Raw genomic sequence first — 19031 nt, 5'->3', positions numbered from 1 at the left:
AACAAATTGAAGAATCAAGAATTGTGACACAATCTTATAATAAAAGACTGCAAATATCACTCTGAGAAATGCGGATAAAATGTAAAATATAAGATGCTGGGGTACCCGGCTTTTTATATTTTAAAGTTTATCCTTTTATTCCAACTACCACACAATCTCATATCAACTCCTTGAGCAAAGCTGGATACCCCAGCTAGTTTATTATAAAATTTTAAAAATATCAATATTAATGTCAAACTATATTTTAAAACATCATTAAAATATGGTTTCATTTTCTAATACAGTAGCCCCCTCCTTATATTGTGCTTGTCAGGAGACAAAGAAAAAGTACTTTAGTACTTGGTTATATCTGTTGGTACGATATAATCAAGTACTAAAAATTCTAGGCTTATACTAAACAGTTTACAAATGCTGTGGAATCTCTATTCTCTATTCTTTCATCATCAAGTGTTTCTGATATAAAATAAGCTTAGTTTTTCAAAACTGAATTTGATTTGTGGTTATATCATATTAATTGATGTTTATGTAAACATTGATACCATGAATGCCCATTTAGCATTATTGTTTCTTTAAAAAATACTATCAATATAAAAACAAAATATTAGTTGTGATTTTATTATACAATACTATATTTCATATCTTTCATAATAAATTGCTTATTAAAAATTCAATTAATTTATATTTTTCAATAAAAATTATAAATACAGTAATTGAAAATGTAAAAAACATAATAGAATATCAAAACTTATAAATTTACAAAGAGAAAATTTTCTGTAAAGTTACTATTGTATAAAAATTTTAGAACTTTCCTTCAGAAATAAAGAAATTTTTTCTTCCACATTATGATGAATTCGAAATTTCACAGAAAGTTGTAAATGAGGAGACTTTACTTAAAACTAATAAATAAACAACTTTTAATATCAAAAGGAAACAAAAATGATAATTGATCTGTCCACCTGTTTTGCTTTGCTTATTTAGATTTTGACAAATTTATTTTATTTTGACAAATTTATTAGATTTTGACAAATAAATTTGTCAAATTTATTGTTTCACGTGCAGTGGTAGTTTCAAGGGCAGTGGTAGGAATAAAATACTTTACAGGTAGCCCTACCGCAGTTCCGTTCCTACAAAAGCCGGCACAAATCGAATCAGCGTAAAACGAACCTGTATTTACAGTGAGGTATAGGGTTAGGTTCTACATGAGGGAAAAATAAACTAATAATTTTGTTCATTAATACAATATAACACAAAATACGTATAAATTTTTAATTTTTAAAATGTATTTTATCATAAAATAAAGTAAAATGTTTTTATTTAAAAATTTTTGTTTCGAATTTCTTACATTTTTCGGAAAAAGTATCCATCTTTAATTGTTTACATTTTTGATTTCTTTCATTAAGAATTTCGGAATATGGTCGAATATGATGCTCCTTTTTACATTTGCACTTCGCTCCCAACATTGTCTAACTCACAAACTTCATCCGTCAAACTTTCCTTAGTTGAAAGGATACGTTAACCCGACGTAGAGCTACGGACGAGCGAAGACACTGATTGGTCGACAACCGGTTACCTTAGCGCATATATAAGGTCAGTTTGAGCGGGAAAATTCAAGGTGGCTAAGGAGAGATAAATATCATCTGGCCAACGAAGTAGATTTGTCTCACTAACGATAATTTGTGATTGCCGGAAGTGCTATTGCGTCGTAAGGTGTTTTCCTGAACGAACTGATACGGGATACATTCATTGGCACTATGGATTCGGATGCCATTTATTGGACTATTAAGTTTAATATCTTGACTCGTGGGTACCTAAACGTTTAGTATTTTAATATTAATTTAATGCAAATGTATACATACCCAATAATATTAAACAGAAAAAATAAATATATTTAATAAAAACCTTTGTTTTAATGAATGTACAATGTCGCGGCTCGGTAAATACGTCAACACTGAAATGAAAATCAGTCTAGCATAGGGAAAATCGGGGAATTACACTGCGAAATTGCGAAGCGGCGTTATTGTGAACCGGCATAAACGGAGGGTTACCTGTATTTTGTTGCAAAAAGAAATTCAATGACAATTGATATTTTAAAATTTACTGACTTAAATACTTTTAAAATTTGAGGACCAAAAAAATGTATGATATATTTGAATCCGCAATATAACAAGGCACAATATAAAGAGGGGCTACTGTTATAATATAAATAGTAATTAACCATTTAAACTTGACAATGGAGATTACATAACTGTGAAGGAAGAAGAAATCTATAGATATCTGGGATTTCACCAGCCAAACTAATTGAATACTAAAAACAAGAAACAGAACTTAATAAACTATATTGCAACTGACTAAAATCAATACTAAAAACACTTAAACTCCAAAAACCTAATAAAAGCCATCAACACACATGCCATTTCACTACTTGCCTACTATTTTGGCACCATTCAGTGGACCAACACTAATCTTGAGGACTTAAACCATAAAATCCAAATAATACCCATTAAGTATAGACTGCACCATCCTGATTATGCTAAGGAAAAGGCTTATTTTTCATGCTGGGTGGGTGGCTGCAGTCTTATTGACATTAAAATTTTCCATCAGAAATATTGCATAGATAGATTCACAGCAAAGCTTCTTCCACACTAAACAACAATTATCATCACCCCACACTAGAATTATCTAGGCTGATGATAATTGTACACTATTAAATCTTAGGAAAACCTAAAGTACAAAGAACACAAATGAACCTGTCAACAGAAAGCAGTTTTTGTATTTTTGCAGAATATGCTGTTTTTCCACTAAGCCCTCAATTATGAAAAATGGTATTACTGGTTTGTTAATATTTCAAACTTTAAAAAAATAATGCATTGCTAAATCTAACAATAATCTGTTTTATTTTTTGTTAGAATATAGGTGATCTTTGACATATACTGTAGTTTTGTTCCTAAAAAGCATGACTTACAATAAAATGATATAAATTATACATTTATTCAATTGAACTTATGTATATTATGGGAAAGCTATATTCCAGACCAACTAAAATATTTGAATTTAAATGGAAGTATGTGGACATATGAATAGGATTTACTATTTATTATTTACATTTTTATTTCATTTTATAGTTTTTGAAATTTTGATTTATACTACTGTATAGCAAACAGTTAAGGTTATACAGCTTTGTAAAATTTACTTGTTATATTAAATGTTTAAAACATACTTATTACTGTACACATTTTATATACAGTATAAAATTAAGAATTTAAATACAGAAAAAAATTTGAGGAAAAATATACTATTTGACCAGGAATGTAAATGTGTAAGTGTGAATGTATCTGATATATAAGTTCCTAATGAATGATAAAATGTATGCAAATGACATGTTTAGGACCTTCTGTATATGATAACAAAGACAATATTTTTTATTAGTCATGATGAAAAATATATGAATTTTGACCATAAAACCAGAAAAATATTTGTCATTGTGAGAATGATAAATGAAATATTGCTAAAATTTTTCTTCTTGTTGTTATTTCTGTTGTCATAAATCAACTTTACAACTTCAGGAGACTGAATAACAAGTTTAAATACACAACAAAAAAACCCATTTTATTTCTAGTGTGACTCGTTAGTATTATATTAACACAGTAATATGGTTGGTTTATTTTGAATTGGATTTATACCAAATATAAATACAGGAAATCTTCATTAATTTTAACTCTGATAGTTCAAAATTCTGTTAGTTTGTAACTGTACTATTTGTCTTGGGCAGGGATATATAGATTTACATGTTAAAGAATTTGGTTAGTTCAAAATATGGGCTACTTAGAATTTTCAAGTGAAAATTTCATCTGAACATATGTTAACTCATTCAATTAGATCAAAGTGCCTCCGTATTCTAAGAGAATAATGGACTAAGAACAACTGTGGTCTGGTGAATATGGCTTTGCTTTTGCAGTGTGAGACCAACGAGTGAGACAAAGACACAAAATCGAAAATAAATAAAATAAAATACAATTTTATTAACTTGCTTGTTATGATACAGGTTTCTAAGGATACCAACAATGCAACACTCACTGAATAATTCACACAATTATTCAATCACCGTACAATATAGTCTCCCGACAAAGAATGCGCACATGTAGTCCTTTGTCTGACACAATGATTTAATTACTTAAAATTATATTAATTAAAAGTAGATTCTTATTACTGCTTATAACTATTGAATAAAGAAGGCTTATTAGAAAATTTAGATCAGGGGTGTCCAACCTTTTTGTTTCTCTGGGCCGCATTGGAAGAAGTCAGAGTTTTGGGCCACAAGTATATATAATATATACTTGTGGCCCAATATAGAAGTATATTTAAGGATTAACATGTCTAGATTATAATAATAAATATTAAATCTTTATCACGAAAAAGAATATTTTAAAAAATTACTTCTACAGACACTTTCAATTTTTACTTAGAAATAGATAAATTCATTTATTATAAGAGAGACAAATGGAAATTTATTTGAAAAACACAAATATTTGTTTTATTTGGGTCTCTAATTAATAAAAAACGACAAAACACCATTTTAAAGTGCATTTTCATTCAACTAATACAGTATATTTATAAATAAAATGTAACCCAAGAAGTAGCCAATGCACCAAATGATAATTTCTACGTCAAACAAAAAAAAGTAGTCACATTTGGCGCAATGTAGCCAAATCTTGCAATATTGGAAGAAATACTATTACTAAATAAAGCTGGAGTTGTGACTCAAAAGATTATAGACCCAAATGCGGGGAAAGGAGAAAAGATAAAGAAGTGGAAAATTAAGGATCAATATTTGCATAACAGAAGATCTATTTAATTTTTCTTGTTACTTTTTATATTTTGTCTTTTCTCACCTTTCTGTCCTTTTCCCAAATTTGGGTCTATAATTCTTTGAGTCACAACTCCAGCTTTATTTAGTAATCCTTCCTCATTCACACATCTCCAAGTATTTGAAAATATTTCTTTTCCACTCAAAAATAAAATATGAACAAAGATTTATGACTTTGTGAAACTTCTTTTTTGAGTTTATGCCGTTGAAATAAATAAATAAATAAATTAATTAAAACATTTGTCGGTTTTGTTTACACATTTATTAGGCCGCATTGAAACTTGCCTTGGGCTGCATGCAGGCCACGGGTTGGACACCCCTGATTTAGATAATGAAAGTAAGGGATAGAAAATAGAGTACCCAAAACTTGATGAGGTATGCTGCTTGTATGGGATCATGGATGAGATCTCTTGTTGGGTTGGTGACTAACTTCACTTCTGTCACTCTCCAAAATAATAGTTTGAAGGGCTGATGCGTCTTGTTCCTCACAATTAATTCCTTTTTATTTCTTAGTTCCAAGGTTCTTGTCTCTACCATATGATGCTAAATGTACTGGGGAGACTCCATTTCACTCTCCCTCCTTTGGGTTTCTGCCTTGGAATCACCCACGTGTTCGCCCCTTCTTTGTTTCTAGGGTTAATCATCCACATACCAAAGCAAAGGGTAAAATGAGAACATTCCAGGATGGGTAGATAAATAGGACAGAAAGAGTGGAAGCGGAGAATATATAATATAAAATAATACAATTTTATACAAAATATACAATTTAAATATAGCGTGTAGCCACAATAGAAACACATTTTTGGGTGTCACCTTACCCATGGACTACCCTTATTTTCTCTTCTAATAAAATATGGTTGTGTTTCAGGATTGCAAATTTGGGCTACAAGTATCAGATTGAGATATTTGTACAGCTCTAGGCTATTAGATTTGTGCAACTCACTACTTTTTGGACAACTTTAAAAATAATTTGGGCTACATTTTGAGGAATTCAGCTTTACATTTTATAAAACCTACCTTCCAACCTTTGATGTTCTCACCAGATACATGCTGTTTACCTGCAGTTAATAATTAATAATAATGCAAATAAACAAAAGTATTCTGTATATGTAGCTGTATTCTATTTGCTTAATAAATTAATCAGTTATGTGGTATTTGGAATATTGTACAGAAATATGTAAATCTTGGATAATTTGAAACTCAATATTTTGAAGTTGTGATTATTATGTTCCTTGAATTTCAAACTAATGAGGATTTCCTGTATTAGTTCAAAATGCACAAATCTATTTGCACAAGCATGTTAGATATATGTTAGATATATGCTGTTTTTTTTATCAAGCTTCGATGGTCCATAAGAAAAAAAAAGACAAGTGTAAATAACAAAATGAATTTATTACAAAAGTTAGGTACAAACATGGTTACTTTTCAACATAATCACTGTGAAGATTGAAGCATTTGTCATATCTATGGACGATCCCTAATGACAAGGGGATGGAAAAACTCATCCACAAATATGAAAAATTCCTCAATCTTTATGGTGATTATGTCGAAAAGTAACCATGTTTGCACCTAACTTTTGGTAATAAATTCATTTTGTTATTTACACTTGTTTTTGTTTTATGGACCATCGGAGCTTGAAAAAATCATCCTTGTATATATTATTATTTGTCAAATTAGAATTTATCTAATATCAGTTTAATTTAATATGAATAATATGGAAATTGTCTAAATAAAACATTATATTTCAATTTTAATACCATTCCATAATGTATTTTATGTGATTTGTCATTTTTTTTTATTTCATGTAGCCAAACTTAACAAAGATGGTAAGCCTGAATTGTGTAAAAGTATATACAAGGTAGAATGGAGAACAGTCCGAGGAGGGTAAGCATAAAATAAAAACAATTATGAAAAATAATAATGTAAAAAAATAACAAACTTAAGTAGAAATTGTCATTTCTAATTCTATTTCTATTGATCTCAGTTTAATCAGAAAATGTATCATATATAAATTTATAAATTAAGATAACTATTGAAAATGCAATTGGAGTATAATATAGTTAAATAAAATGTAAATGGACACTTATTAATATAGATTTAATTTTTTATCAAAGAAATTCAACAATCAATAATTATTTTAATGGAGACATAATTTTTTGTTATTTATATTTGTGGAATTTATTTATTACATTCAGTTTTTAGTTTTTTTTCATTATCAGCATATAATTATTCTTTAACCAGTGATGTCTCTAAATATCCATTAATTTTGGTTATTATTGATTTACTTTCAATGAGTTAATGCAAATATACACAATCAAAAAGTTTTCACAAGAATCAACACAAACTAGAAACAGAAAATGATGCAACTTCAGCCATTTCTGTCTGCTGTATTCTAATGTCTACTACTACAAATGACCTACATGTAGTTTTGTTCAAATCTGCAAGTTAAAAGTTGCCTATGTCCCCTTATTACATTAGTTCATGGTAATTTAGATTGAAAAGATGAGTTTTCTCTAAACAAAACATTAACACATGAAAGGAATGCTTTAGCAAAAAATACTATAGAAAGCTTATGAGTTGTGAAAGTCTGTGAGAGTTGCAGGAAAGATTGAAAATATAACTTGTATGACCAAGGCATGATAGAGGCAGCAAAGTCTTCAAGTGCAAAATATCAGGTCAGTCCAAAAGTTCGTGCGCATTTTGGCAAAATTTTTAAATGGTGTAAATAAAACACAATTTAACATTTTAATCTATGATATATTTTCCTCCGCTATCTACAATATCTCGCCATCTTTCTGGTAGCTTTTTTATTCCATTGGTGTAAAAAGATTCTGGTTTTGAAGCAAAAAAACTTCTGAGTTCATTTTGTATATCCTGTTTAGAATTGAACTTTTTGCATTGGCAAAAATTTTGTAAGGCACAAAATAACTGAAAATCACTTGGGGCAATATCCGGGGAGTATGCAGGATGTGGCAAAAGCTCCCAATTCAGTTCATTAATTTTTTGCAGCATTTTTCGAGCCGTATGTGGTCTAGCGTTATCATGGTGGAACAACACTTTCTTCATATTCACCAATCGCGGGTGTTTTTTTATCAATTCTGAATTTAAGCGGCAAAGTTGTTTACTGTATACATCTGCATTAATGGTTTTATTTGGTTCTAATAATTCATAATAAATGACACCATACATATCCCACCACACACTTAGCAGAACCTTTTTGGGATGTAAAGACACCTTTGGTGTTGGAATTGGCTGCTTATCTTTGTCTGTCCACTGTCTTTTTCTGGTGACATTATCATAAATAACCCATTTTTTGTCACCTGTTACCAAATAGTCTAAAAATGGCTCTCTTTCAAAGCGCGATAGAAGGGAAATGCAGATGTTTAATCACTGCTGGCAATTGGCTTCGGGCAGCTCGTGTGGTACCTACTTTTTAAGCTTGGATATTTTTCCAATCTCCTTTAAATGGCGAAAGACTGTCCCATGAGATGAATGCATCTTTTCTGCAATCTGATCCACTGTTAAATGTGGCTCTGATTCCACAAGATTTTTAAGAACGTTGTTATCAAAATCGACAGGACGTCCTGAACGGGGTTTATCATTAATGTTGCTTTTTCCAAGTTTAAATTTTTTGAACCATTTCTGGGCAGTCCTCACACTAATAGTATGTGCACCATGTACACTATTAATTTTTATTGCTGCAGATCTGGCAGTTTCACCACTCGAAAAGAAAAAATATAACACAGCACGTTTATATGCGTTATCAATATTCATTTTTTATCGGTACTAATATGCGTCTGATCTATATGAAATTTGGTGACAAACTGACGAATACAACGGTCAAGCGATGACAAGTTTTGACAGGTTCGGAATCTTATCGATCTGGTAATAAATAATCGCGAAACCCTTACATGCTACTAATGCGCATGAACTTTTGGACTGACCTGATATAATACAGGCTTACAGAATTAGAAATGAAAATGAAAGAATTATAATGAAAACCTTTTAGAAGACATATATATAAAAATCTCAAACCTGACATTATTAATCAATGCCAAATGATTGCCATAATGCATTGGACTATTTTTTTTGCTATAATTAATAATTAAATTTTAAATAATTCATTACTAGAGGTAGGCATTAGGCACCATTTCTGTTGTTGCCTTTCAGAAGTCACAAACAGAAAGTAAATGCTTTCTTAATGAAAATAGAACATTAAAAAAAGTTCTGCAAAAAGCTTATCAGAAGAAAGGAAAAGATTACAGAAGGAACTTTAATAATTTTTAATGGGCATCTCTAGCTTATGGTACGATAGATATTTCATTATTTTCATTAGATATTACAGAAGAATTGGTAAATTTGCATGTATAGGATGTATAGTGGTTCTTTTGAGACTTTAAATAAAATATGATACTGAAATATTGTTTCTTAAAATTCTCCTATTATTTTCATTTTTAATGTCAAATGATTACTTGATTAGATTAGGCTATAACAATGCTGCTATTAATAATTAGATATCAAGTAATTTGGCATAGAGATAGGTAGGTATTAGATGCCATCTCTCTTACTTTTCCAGCTCTGTTATATATAGCAGAAGGAAAGTTGGCAATTGGTCAAAAAATGAACCCATAAGATTTTTACATTTTTAGACTCAGGACCTTGAAACATTGAGAAATACAAAATAATTTGAGTTTTTTTTTTCTGTATGTATGTTTGTGTATATGTGTGGGACATGATTTTTGTTCACCCTTTTTGAAGCTTAATATGAATAATTCTTGTGCTTGTTGTTGAAAATTTCTGAAATTTTTCAGGGAGTTTTGTGTATTAGGAGGATTGATGCTATTAAATTTTGGTGGTTGAAGATTGATGAGTGAGAAGATAAAGGGGTTGTGTCATATCTCAGTAGGGTTGGATTTAATGATAGTTTTTCTTGTTATTAGTATTTATAAATTTTTTTTATAAAACCCATCTTTACCCTCAAAATTAAGCTTTTTGCCATTTTATAATAGTTAAAATTATAAGTTTAATAAAATATCATAATAGATGATGCTACAACATACAGTTTTAAATGTTGCTGGGAAAGTTAAGCAACTCGTTGCTGGACTTTTTAAATTTAATTAAATTAATATTTAATAATTAATTTAGGAGGTTTGAAAAGACTTATACGTTTTGTTTTTAGTCTGTGGGAGCACTGAATATTAAAAATAAATTAGATTAGCATGTAATGCCATAAATGAAAGTTATTATTTTTTTAATTGTTAAATTTTATAATCAAATATAATCACTGATCACAATGATTAGTACAATAATAAGCAGTAACATTTATTCATTATTCTCTCTTATAACTCATTACTTCTGAAAATAATGAATAACAAATAGTTTTTAAAAAAAGAATATTTGTTATTTTGAATCATTGCAAATAATGGGTACAAGAATAAGATAGTTAATATTTGGATATCACTACTCCAGAGTAACTTGAAAAATATTTGTGCAATTTTCATCTAGTAAAAATAATGACACACATCAAAATATTAAAGTTCTTAGCTGTCTTATTATGTTAATGCTATTTTATTTGAAGGAAACTACTCAGACATTTCAAGTTATTCCAGATCAAAGAAAAATGTATTAAGAACAGTTTACAGTTACAATTTCTCCTAAAACATAAAAGATTTTACATAATTCCTATTTATGTGTTTAAGTTTGAATTTCTTTCCAAATGTCTATGGAACTGCATATTTGAGAAACCTTTCATTTTTTGAAAAGCAATTTACATAATCATTTGAAAGTAGCCTCCCAAGCATCGAACTAGTGTTAATTAATTTTTTAGGATAATAAGATAAATGAAAATTAATTGAAATACCTTAAAATTTTTAAAAATATACAGGCATTCCCATTTAACATCAGTAATCTATTTCTAAAAATTAAACATTCTGCAGGAAACTTGTTTCCTGCATTTCTTAAAACAAGTTTTAAGAAATCTGCTAAAAGTGTTGGTATGATATGACAGTATGATGCCTTTGTCTCAGCTACATTTGAGACCAATTCCATTTTTTGACAGTTAATGGTTTTTAAAATGTCTCTATATGATTATTATAATCAAAGTAATTGTATTCAGAATGTTGCTTGAGACATTTTCTTATGTAGTTTCGTAAAATTTGTTGTATTGAATTTTTTGCAATATAATTATATACTTTTAATATAAGCATCAATAGAAAAATGTTGTATTAGAGATGCATGTGTTCTATGAAGTTTTGATATTAAAATTTAAAAGATATTGTCAGAAAGATTTTAAGCAGGGGATGGCTGTATTTAATTTATTTATAAATTAAAATTATTACATAAGAATAATTATATAATATTTACATATTTTATTATAAACAAATTTTTATTAGGTTTGTATTCTTTCAGTGATTCATTTGTTATATTTTCTGGAGGATTACCATACGATAGGACAGGGCAATCACCAAGTTTAACAATTATCCATGGGAAAGTAACAACGGTATTAGAAATGGAACATTCTATCATTGATTTTATTACATTATGTGAAACACCTTGGCAAAGTGGTAAGAATCAGTATCACATAAATATTTAATGATGATAAAAATTAATATTCACTTCAATGACAAAGTTATTGGCTAAAAGATAGAAAAACACCAAAAATGATATAATATGCAAAAACTGAAGAAAGGTATGAAATTTTCCTGATTTGTTTCAAAAGTGTCCATTTCTATCATATTCACTAATTTGATTTTACATAAACAATTTGGTGTACGAAAGTTTCGTGTTCTTATTTCATTAAGAAAATGTACTGAATTTATTTTAATTTACTAAATTAAACTATTTTTTTAAGTATACAATTCTAAATTGACTAGTAATAAAATTTTAATTTAATTTAAATTATATTGATTTATTTTTTAAGGATTTTAAATTCAAGTTTTAACTATTATTAACAGTTTGTCATTTTCTTGTTAATAGAGATTTGTTATGTTTATATTTTATTAAGCCAATATGTAATGAAATAAACAAAAATAAATATATTTTAAAATAAAAAGCCAGTTTATAAATTGAATAATTAGATAAATCTGTTAATAACAAAATAACAACCAATGTATCAGTTGCAATATATAAATTACAGATGACAAGAAAAATCAAGATTCAGATCAAAAGAATTCACATAATTTTGAATGAATTTATAGCATTTAAATATCTGGCCAGAGAATTTATATGAATAGATCAAATTTTTTCTAAGTTGATATATCTAGTATTCTATTTGTTGTTTTTGATTTTTTTCTTAACAAGGAGTTATAATTTATAGAAAAGGATTTAGAATTTGGTATTGGTTTTAAAAAGTCAGTTGTTTGTAAAATTATCATTAAAGTTCACAAATTTTTGAATTAATTTAAAGTAATTCAGACTTATAATAATGATTCAATCATTCAGTTTTTTGAATCAGTTTTTATTACATTCATAAATGAATAATTTTATCATAACTAAATGAAGTACCTAATATTTTTTTAATTATTTGAAAATGTAAATGTCAAAGGATATGAAAATTAATTTTATATTACCTAAATAAAAGTTATTTATATTTAATTAATTTATAAATTATGCCAATTTAAGACAATAATATATTAGCATATTCATAGCAATTAAAAATTTAAGTTTTACACTTTTATAAATTATAATTAAAATGAAAAATTTTATTTATATATAAAATTGCAAAAAATGGTATATTATCCTACAAATATAATCATTTCTTCAATGTTGATGTATGTTAAGCTAAAAAATAAATTTATAAAATTGTTTAGGGTTCATCATGAAGAATGTAGATCTACACATACTTCATTATGAAATTTCTTTGTGGAGATATCTAGCTTTTTCTATGGAAAAATGTGAGTATTCGGCTATACAGTGCAATCAAAGATATGCTTGGCAAAATAGGGTCTTAACTTATTTACTAGTACTGCTTTGTATGTAGTTGTTATTGATGTAGTCATCTAATAAGTTGCTAATAAATTATTGAAGAAATATTTATTAACTATCTACATAAAACATTTTTCATGATCAAATTTATCAACAAAATATTTTTTGTGAAAAATATTCTAATATTTCCCATTTAATAACATGTTTAAAATTATAATTCTTAAGATAAATATAAATATATCTAAAAAATAAATAAGATATTAACAGAATTTAGTTTACATTGTAAATGAAACAATAATGTTTAAGTAATAAATATTCAAAAGAAATAACTGATAAAGATAAAATTATTTACAAAAGTACCAATGATTCTGTTTACATTTACAATGACCAGTGATTTTTGTCTAGTCAACTATTTTAATTTTTATATGTCCATTAGTCATCCTCTTCATCAGAGCCGGCCCTACCATTGGGCCAACGGAGCAGCCGCTCCAGGCGCTAAGTCCTAGGGGGCGCCTCAGTGGTAAAGAAAATTAAAGGGTATAAATTAGGGGCAGCCAAGGGGGGCGCCATAATAGGATCTCGCTCCATCCTGAAATTCGCCTGGGGCCGGCACTGCTCTTCATTTTATAATTGTAGTTACTGATGAGTTGATAAATTGAAACAAAATTCAGTACAAATAAATAAATGTAAGATATTACCTGGTTTTTCAAGATGGTTTTTACTTGATTCTTCCTTATCAACATGTAAATATAATTATTTATTATCATGTATTAATGCATGGATGGGCAAGGAAGAGTTCAGTGGGAGCCGAAATGTAGGTTTTGCAAAATGCATGGGAGCTGCAATTCTGTACTTTTTTATTCTGTACCACAGTTCTGTACCGTGATTTTATTATATAATATAAATATAATATAAAACAAATATTGAATTTTTTAAATAAACATATTTTCACAAAATTGTGGAAATAAATAATAATAAAAAGCAGAAATTAACACTTTCAGCAAGAGCCTCATGTAACTCAAAAAGAGCCGCATTTGCCCATGTCTGTATTATTATGTGTTATTTACTATCAATCATATTACTAGTTAGAAACTTTAAAATAGTTTAATTAAACAGAAAATATTCTTTTATGATTCCAGTATTAATTTAATTAAAAATACAGTTTTGACTATTTCATAAGCCATCAACTTATTTCAAGAACACAGAATATAACACTAATTTGAGTTATAACTAGAGACGAGTGAATATAATTTTTCTTGAATTCAAATATTAATCAGATCTCAAATATTTTAATACCCTGAATACTTAGTCAACTTAACTAAATAAGTTATATAAGGTAATTAATATTTTATTTAATATTTATTACTTAGTTTGTTGTATTTATTTAAATTTAAATATATTAATAAAGTAAAACAAAAAGTGTAGAAGAAAAACAATTTACTAAATTTTAACAAATGGAACTTCAAACTTTTAATTTGATTTTAAGTTTTAAAGTAACTTTTTTAGGTACTCTTATCTCAGCTATAATAGATTAATAAATAAATGTTTTTATCCTCATTTACCATGATTTTTAGTTTATAATTATTAAGAAAACAAGAATTTGAAAACATTTAAGATATAGTCTGTTTCTTTTTATGTTACAAATTATACCAGAGATGCTGAAGATAAGCTGTCAACATGCAGTAGAAGATACAAGTGAATATTAATGGCACAAATAGATTTTAATTTATTTGTTTGAATTTCAAATGTTTTTAAAAACATTTACAATGGCAAGTATAGTTTATTAGATCAGCTGCAATACAATCATTGTGCAAATGTTAATAAAAGATACTTACTACTCAAATATTTTAAATTTGAGTTAGTCTTTTTTTAGGTATTTTTGGATCTGCCACTCTGATTGTACTGTACATATGGTGTGGTATTGGAGGTATTTATAGTATTCAAATTTATTTTTTATTAATGTAATCTTTGTGATCTCAAATCTTGAATAATTTCTAGTATTTGTGGATAGTATTTGCTCATCTCTAGTTGTAATTTAATGATGGCTTCTAGCATAAGTTGAAGTTTTCAGTTTTTTAGTAAAATTAATTTTGGATTCATAAATGATTTTTCTCTATATTGCCATATTTTTAATTTTGTACTTTGTAATAGAAAAGATGAAAATAAAAGAACTCTGTATTTATCAATTTACATATGTATATGTTGTATTAATGTATATTACATTATATCTAATGAAATAGATATTTTTTCATTTGATACATGACAGTTTCTTCAATCTTTTTATAATTATAGCATATTAGCATATTTAGTATCAACATAGGGAAAAAAATTATTATATTATTAAATATTTACGTATTTTAAATATACATTAAAATAAATAATACTATTAAATATATATATTGATATATTATAGTGATATATTTATCTTTAGATCAAATTGCAGTAATAACTTAATTAAAAATAGTATAAAAATTAGTTTATATTTGGATATCAACTTTTTATTAAAATCTGAGTTATTGCTGTAGGCTTTATATTTTTTCAGTTTGAAAATGTTTTTATCAATTTTCTTTATTCTAATTCACATCTTCAGATCTACTAATCTTGCCCAGCAAAATATTTTCTGTAAAAATTATTGTTAAAGTACAAATAAATAAGAAAAATAAAGAAACAAATATATTGATTTACATAAAATTTATTAATATAAAACTTATAAAATTTCTCAGTTTACAACATATTTGTAAATATAAATGAATACCTTTGCAATTAGGTATTCATTTCTGCATGCAAATAAGTTGATGACGTTTAATTGAATGCTGTTTTTATTTTTCTCATCTACCTATAAGTTATCGTCTGGGTGCCATTTTATTCAAATGAAATGATCCCTGCTTTTCTGACTAAAATTTAATTTACAATAATCTTTCCATTAATAATATAAAATTAAAAAATAGTCAGAAATCAATGAATATTAAAAAAGCATTCGAAATCAATGGAATAATGTCATCTCAAGAATTTATTTTTAAAAGCATTTTTATACTGGAAAGGGGTAAGTTTAATAGCCAGAATAGCAAGGAGGAGCACTGGATGGAGACCTCTTGCAGTAAAATAGACTTTGTAGTTACAAACAACAGAGTTACGACTGAGTCAACATTGCAAATTTGGTGAATTTTCCCTCTGGAATAAAGAAACAAGATAATTGTAGCATGATAGGATGTAATTATTTTTACAGTAATATCACGAGTAGTATTTTTTTTATTTTTTCCAAATGAAAAATGACCCAGTTAGAAGAACAACCTGGATTAATGCTATACAGAGGCATTATTTTTATTTGTCCATCTTTATTAATTATAAAAGCATTCCTAAGTCTTTATAGACATTTTATTTCCAATAAACGATAATGTCTGTCACTGTTTCTAATAATACCATCTGGAGAACAGCATAGCCATGGCATTTCTGGGCAATGCACTCTTTATTGAATAGATATCTGAAGAGTTTTCTATCAGTATACTCTATCTGGATCAGCTGGAGATATGAATTGGTTTGTTTTCCTATATCTTTTTCTTGTTCCAAAAATGTAGCTAAGCCTTGTTCTTTTCCTTGTTTGTATTCCATTATACTGCCATTAATTAAGTTAATATGTTTATGTTAATTTTTTCAGTCTCTTATGTTCTCTGTTGATGACAGCAAGTCTTGCATGTACTTTTTCTTTTGCAATAAACATTAGATTTTTAAAATTTTGCATTACTATTATTTTTTTAAATAAAACATACATTTTTATAAAAATGTATCAGTACAAATACGTTTTTATAAAATTAAATTTTAATTAAATTTTAAAAAATGATCAAAAGAAATGTAATATAAATGATTAACTTCCTTTGATCAACTTACTTGTAATGGAATTTAGCTAGATTTATGTCCTGTACCTGTATTTATGGAATACTTTTACCAAAAGCTATATATATTTGAATATTTTGGGTAACATTATGAAAATAACCTGTTTATTTTAATTTTTCCCTTTTCTAACAGATTTTCTATAAAAAGACATTCTCAAAAATGACAGAAAATAAAATTATTTCTTAAAACTATGTCCATTGCACCTATGTAAGTACTGCTATGTATGATTGTAATTACGTTTTTCAAATTTCTGTCGCAAGAGGATGCTTTACCACAGTGCCATCTGATTTAGGCAGGAAGCATTGGGAAGAGTGAAATTAGATACATTTTCACTTTTAATTATTTTAAATGAAATTACACAGTAAAATAGATACAATAAAACTAAATAAGCTTCAAAAAGATGTGTAATTGCATTTGAGTTACATAAATGTAATTCGTATGCAATTGCCTTAACAAATTTGAAATAAATTTGTGTTAGTATATTCTATATAAATAGAATAGGTAAATAATTTTACATAATAATACTTTTAAGATGGAGAAAATAATAAAAGATGGTCTGGATAGTAGTGGTTAAGAATAATAATTTCAAATAAATAAAAGTTGCATATTCTTTAAAAGCCAATTAATAATTTTGTTTATAACTAATTCTATTATTTAATGTAAAATAGAGGAATATGTTAAATTAATTTTTAAATTAAAAGTAAAAGAACTTTTTGTTTAAAGAATTAAAAGCTATTGTCTTTCTTCAGTAACACATCACACAAGGAGCAGTTGTTGATATACCTGTAGTTTACAAAAACTATATCAACAACTGCTCCTTGTGTAATATGTTACTGAAGAAAGTTAATAGCTTTTAATTCTTTAAAGTCTACAAAACTAGTAACGAAAACTTAATTAAATTTTTTGTTTGTTTTAAGATATTTACAAAGATTATCGTTCATGAAATTTCTTGTTTTTAAGTTTTGCTGACTGATGACCACTCTATGGATAGTGTTCCTGAACTATCTTCAATTGTCAGTCAAGTGAGTAACTGTGTTCAATGTTTAACTAAAAGCAAATAAAAGCTATAGTTATCTCACAATTATGAGATCTACAGCTATTTTTAATGTATTTATCATATTGCTGTTGTACTTCTCTTATGTTTGCTTTTGATAATTCTAAATATGGTCTTTTTCTTGTGTTTATTCTCTTTGCAAGGTGTGTGAAATTTGACTTTTTAAAGAAAAACTTAGGTTTAATCTTGTCTTAAACAGATTTGGTTATCTTTCATGCAATCAATAAATACACTATTCTTTGCCAACATCATAACTTCAAGAGGACAATTTTTTTTTGTTTGCTTCTTCACTATCCAGTTTTCATGTTTTCATACTTGATGATTATGATAAAATATTATGGCTTGAACAAGTCAAATTTCTGTATATAAATATACATTTCATTATTTGAATATTTTATCTAATACTATATTTCTGTTTTGCTAAATGCAATTCTTCATTGGATTTCTTGTCTACTTATAATATAAATATTGATTATTGATCTAAGAGGCTTCACTTATTTATTATTTTAATTTGTTCTCCAACAAGGATTATAACAGTAAATTGATAATTCATTTCAGTAAACTAATTTTAATTATCAGTTTATTAAATTACTTATTAGTCACTGGACAATAATAATAATAATAATAATAATAATATATATAATTCACTACTCATCACACCTGATTTACTAAAAAATTATGTACCAGAACCATTTACGGTGTGATCATGTAAAAAGATCGCTAAACAAACGTTTTCGAATCCCATCTGGGCTCTGCTTCAGGTTCCAAACAGTTTCTAGATAGATGTTCGATATCCGTTAAAAATCCTTATGATTCGAACTCAAACTTTAAACGTCATGTTGACTGAACGGATATTTAATGGATTTCGAACATCTATCTAGAAACTCTTTTGGAACCTGAAGCAGAGCCCAGACGGGGTTCGAAAACGTTTGTTTAGCGATCTTTTTACGTAATTGCACTGTAAATGGTTGTGATACATAATTTTTTAATAATAATATAGTTTAGAATACATTAGTTCTAGTTGCATGTGATGATGATAATAAATGTTATGTTTTTATACGTAATTCAGCAAAACCCTTACTCTGTGGATATGAAAAGAACCTATTCTTTATAAATTTGTTTGTGTAATAAGTGGAAAATCCTAGATTTTTGTCTGAATCTAGGTTTATTAAAAATATTAGTTTGATGAGTATTATCATGTCTAGTTTTTATATAGTTTCCATTGTAGTTTATATAATATATATAGAAATTCATTATTAAATTGTACAGAATAATTTTTTAAATGTTAATGTATATTCA

The 19031-nt window shown here is 27.2% G+C and overlaps 1 protein-coding gene across 1 annotated transcript in view; it reads left to right on the top strand.

Annotated features, from left to right (window-relative positions):
• The window catches only part of LOC111625861 (syntaxin-binding protein 5-like), a 181612-nt gene extending 163568 nt beyond the window's left edge, over nt 1-18044 (top strand). Inside the window, exons 8-11 of the mRNA XM_023369101.1 lie at nt 6673-6748; nt 11273-11427; nt 12673-12756; nt 17639-18044. Of these exons, the coding sequence (XP_023224869.1) occupies nt 6673-6748; nt 11273-11427; nt 12673-12756; nt 17639-17739 (416 nt within the window). The 3' untranslated portion in view covers nt 17740-18044. The remainder of the gene's footprint in view (nt 1-6672; nt 6749-11272; nt 11428-12672; nt 12757-17638) is intronic.
• The last annotated feature ends 987 nt before the right edge of the window (nt 18045-19031 follow it).

The sequence above is a fragment of the Centruroides sculpturatus genome, unplaced genomic scaffold, assembly GCF_000671375.1.
Source record: "Centruroides sculpturatus isolate CEXI.00-Female unplaced genomic scaffold, Cexi_2.0 scaffold319, whole genome shotgun sequence".
In the NCBI taxonomy this organism is placed as follows: Eukaryota; Metazoa; Arthropoda; class Arachnida; order Scorpiones; family Buthidae; genus Centruroides; species Centruroides sculpturatus.
The sequence above is the reverse complement of the archived record's forward strand: the minus strand, read 5'-3'. Positions and strand labels throughout refer to the sequence as shown.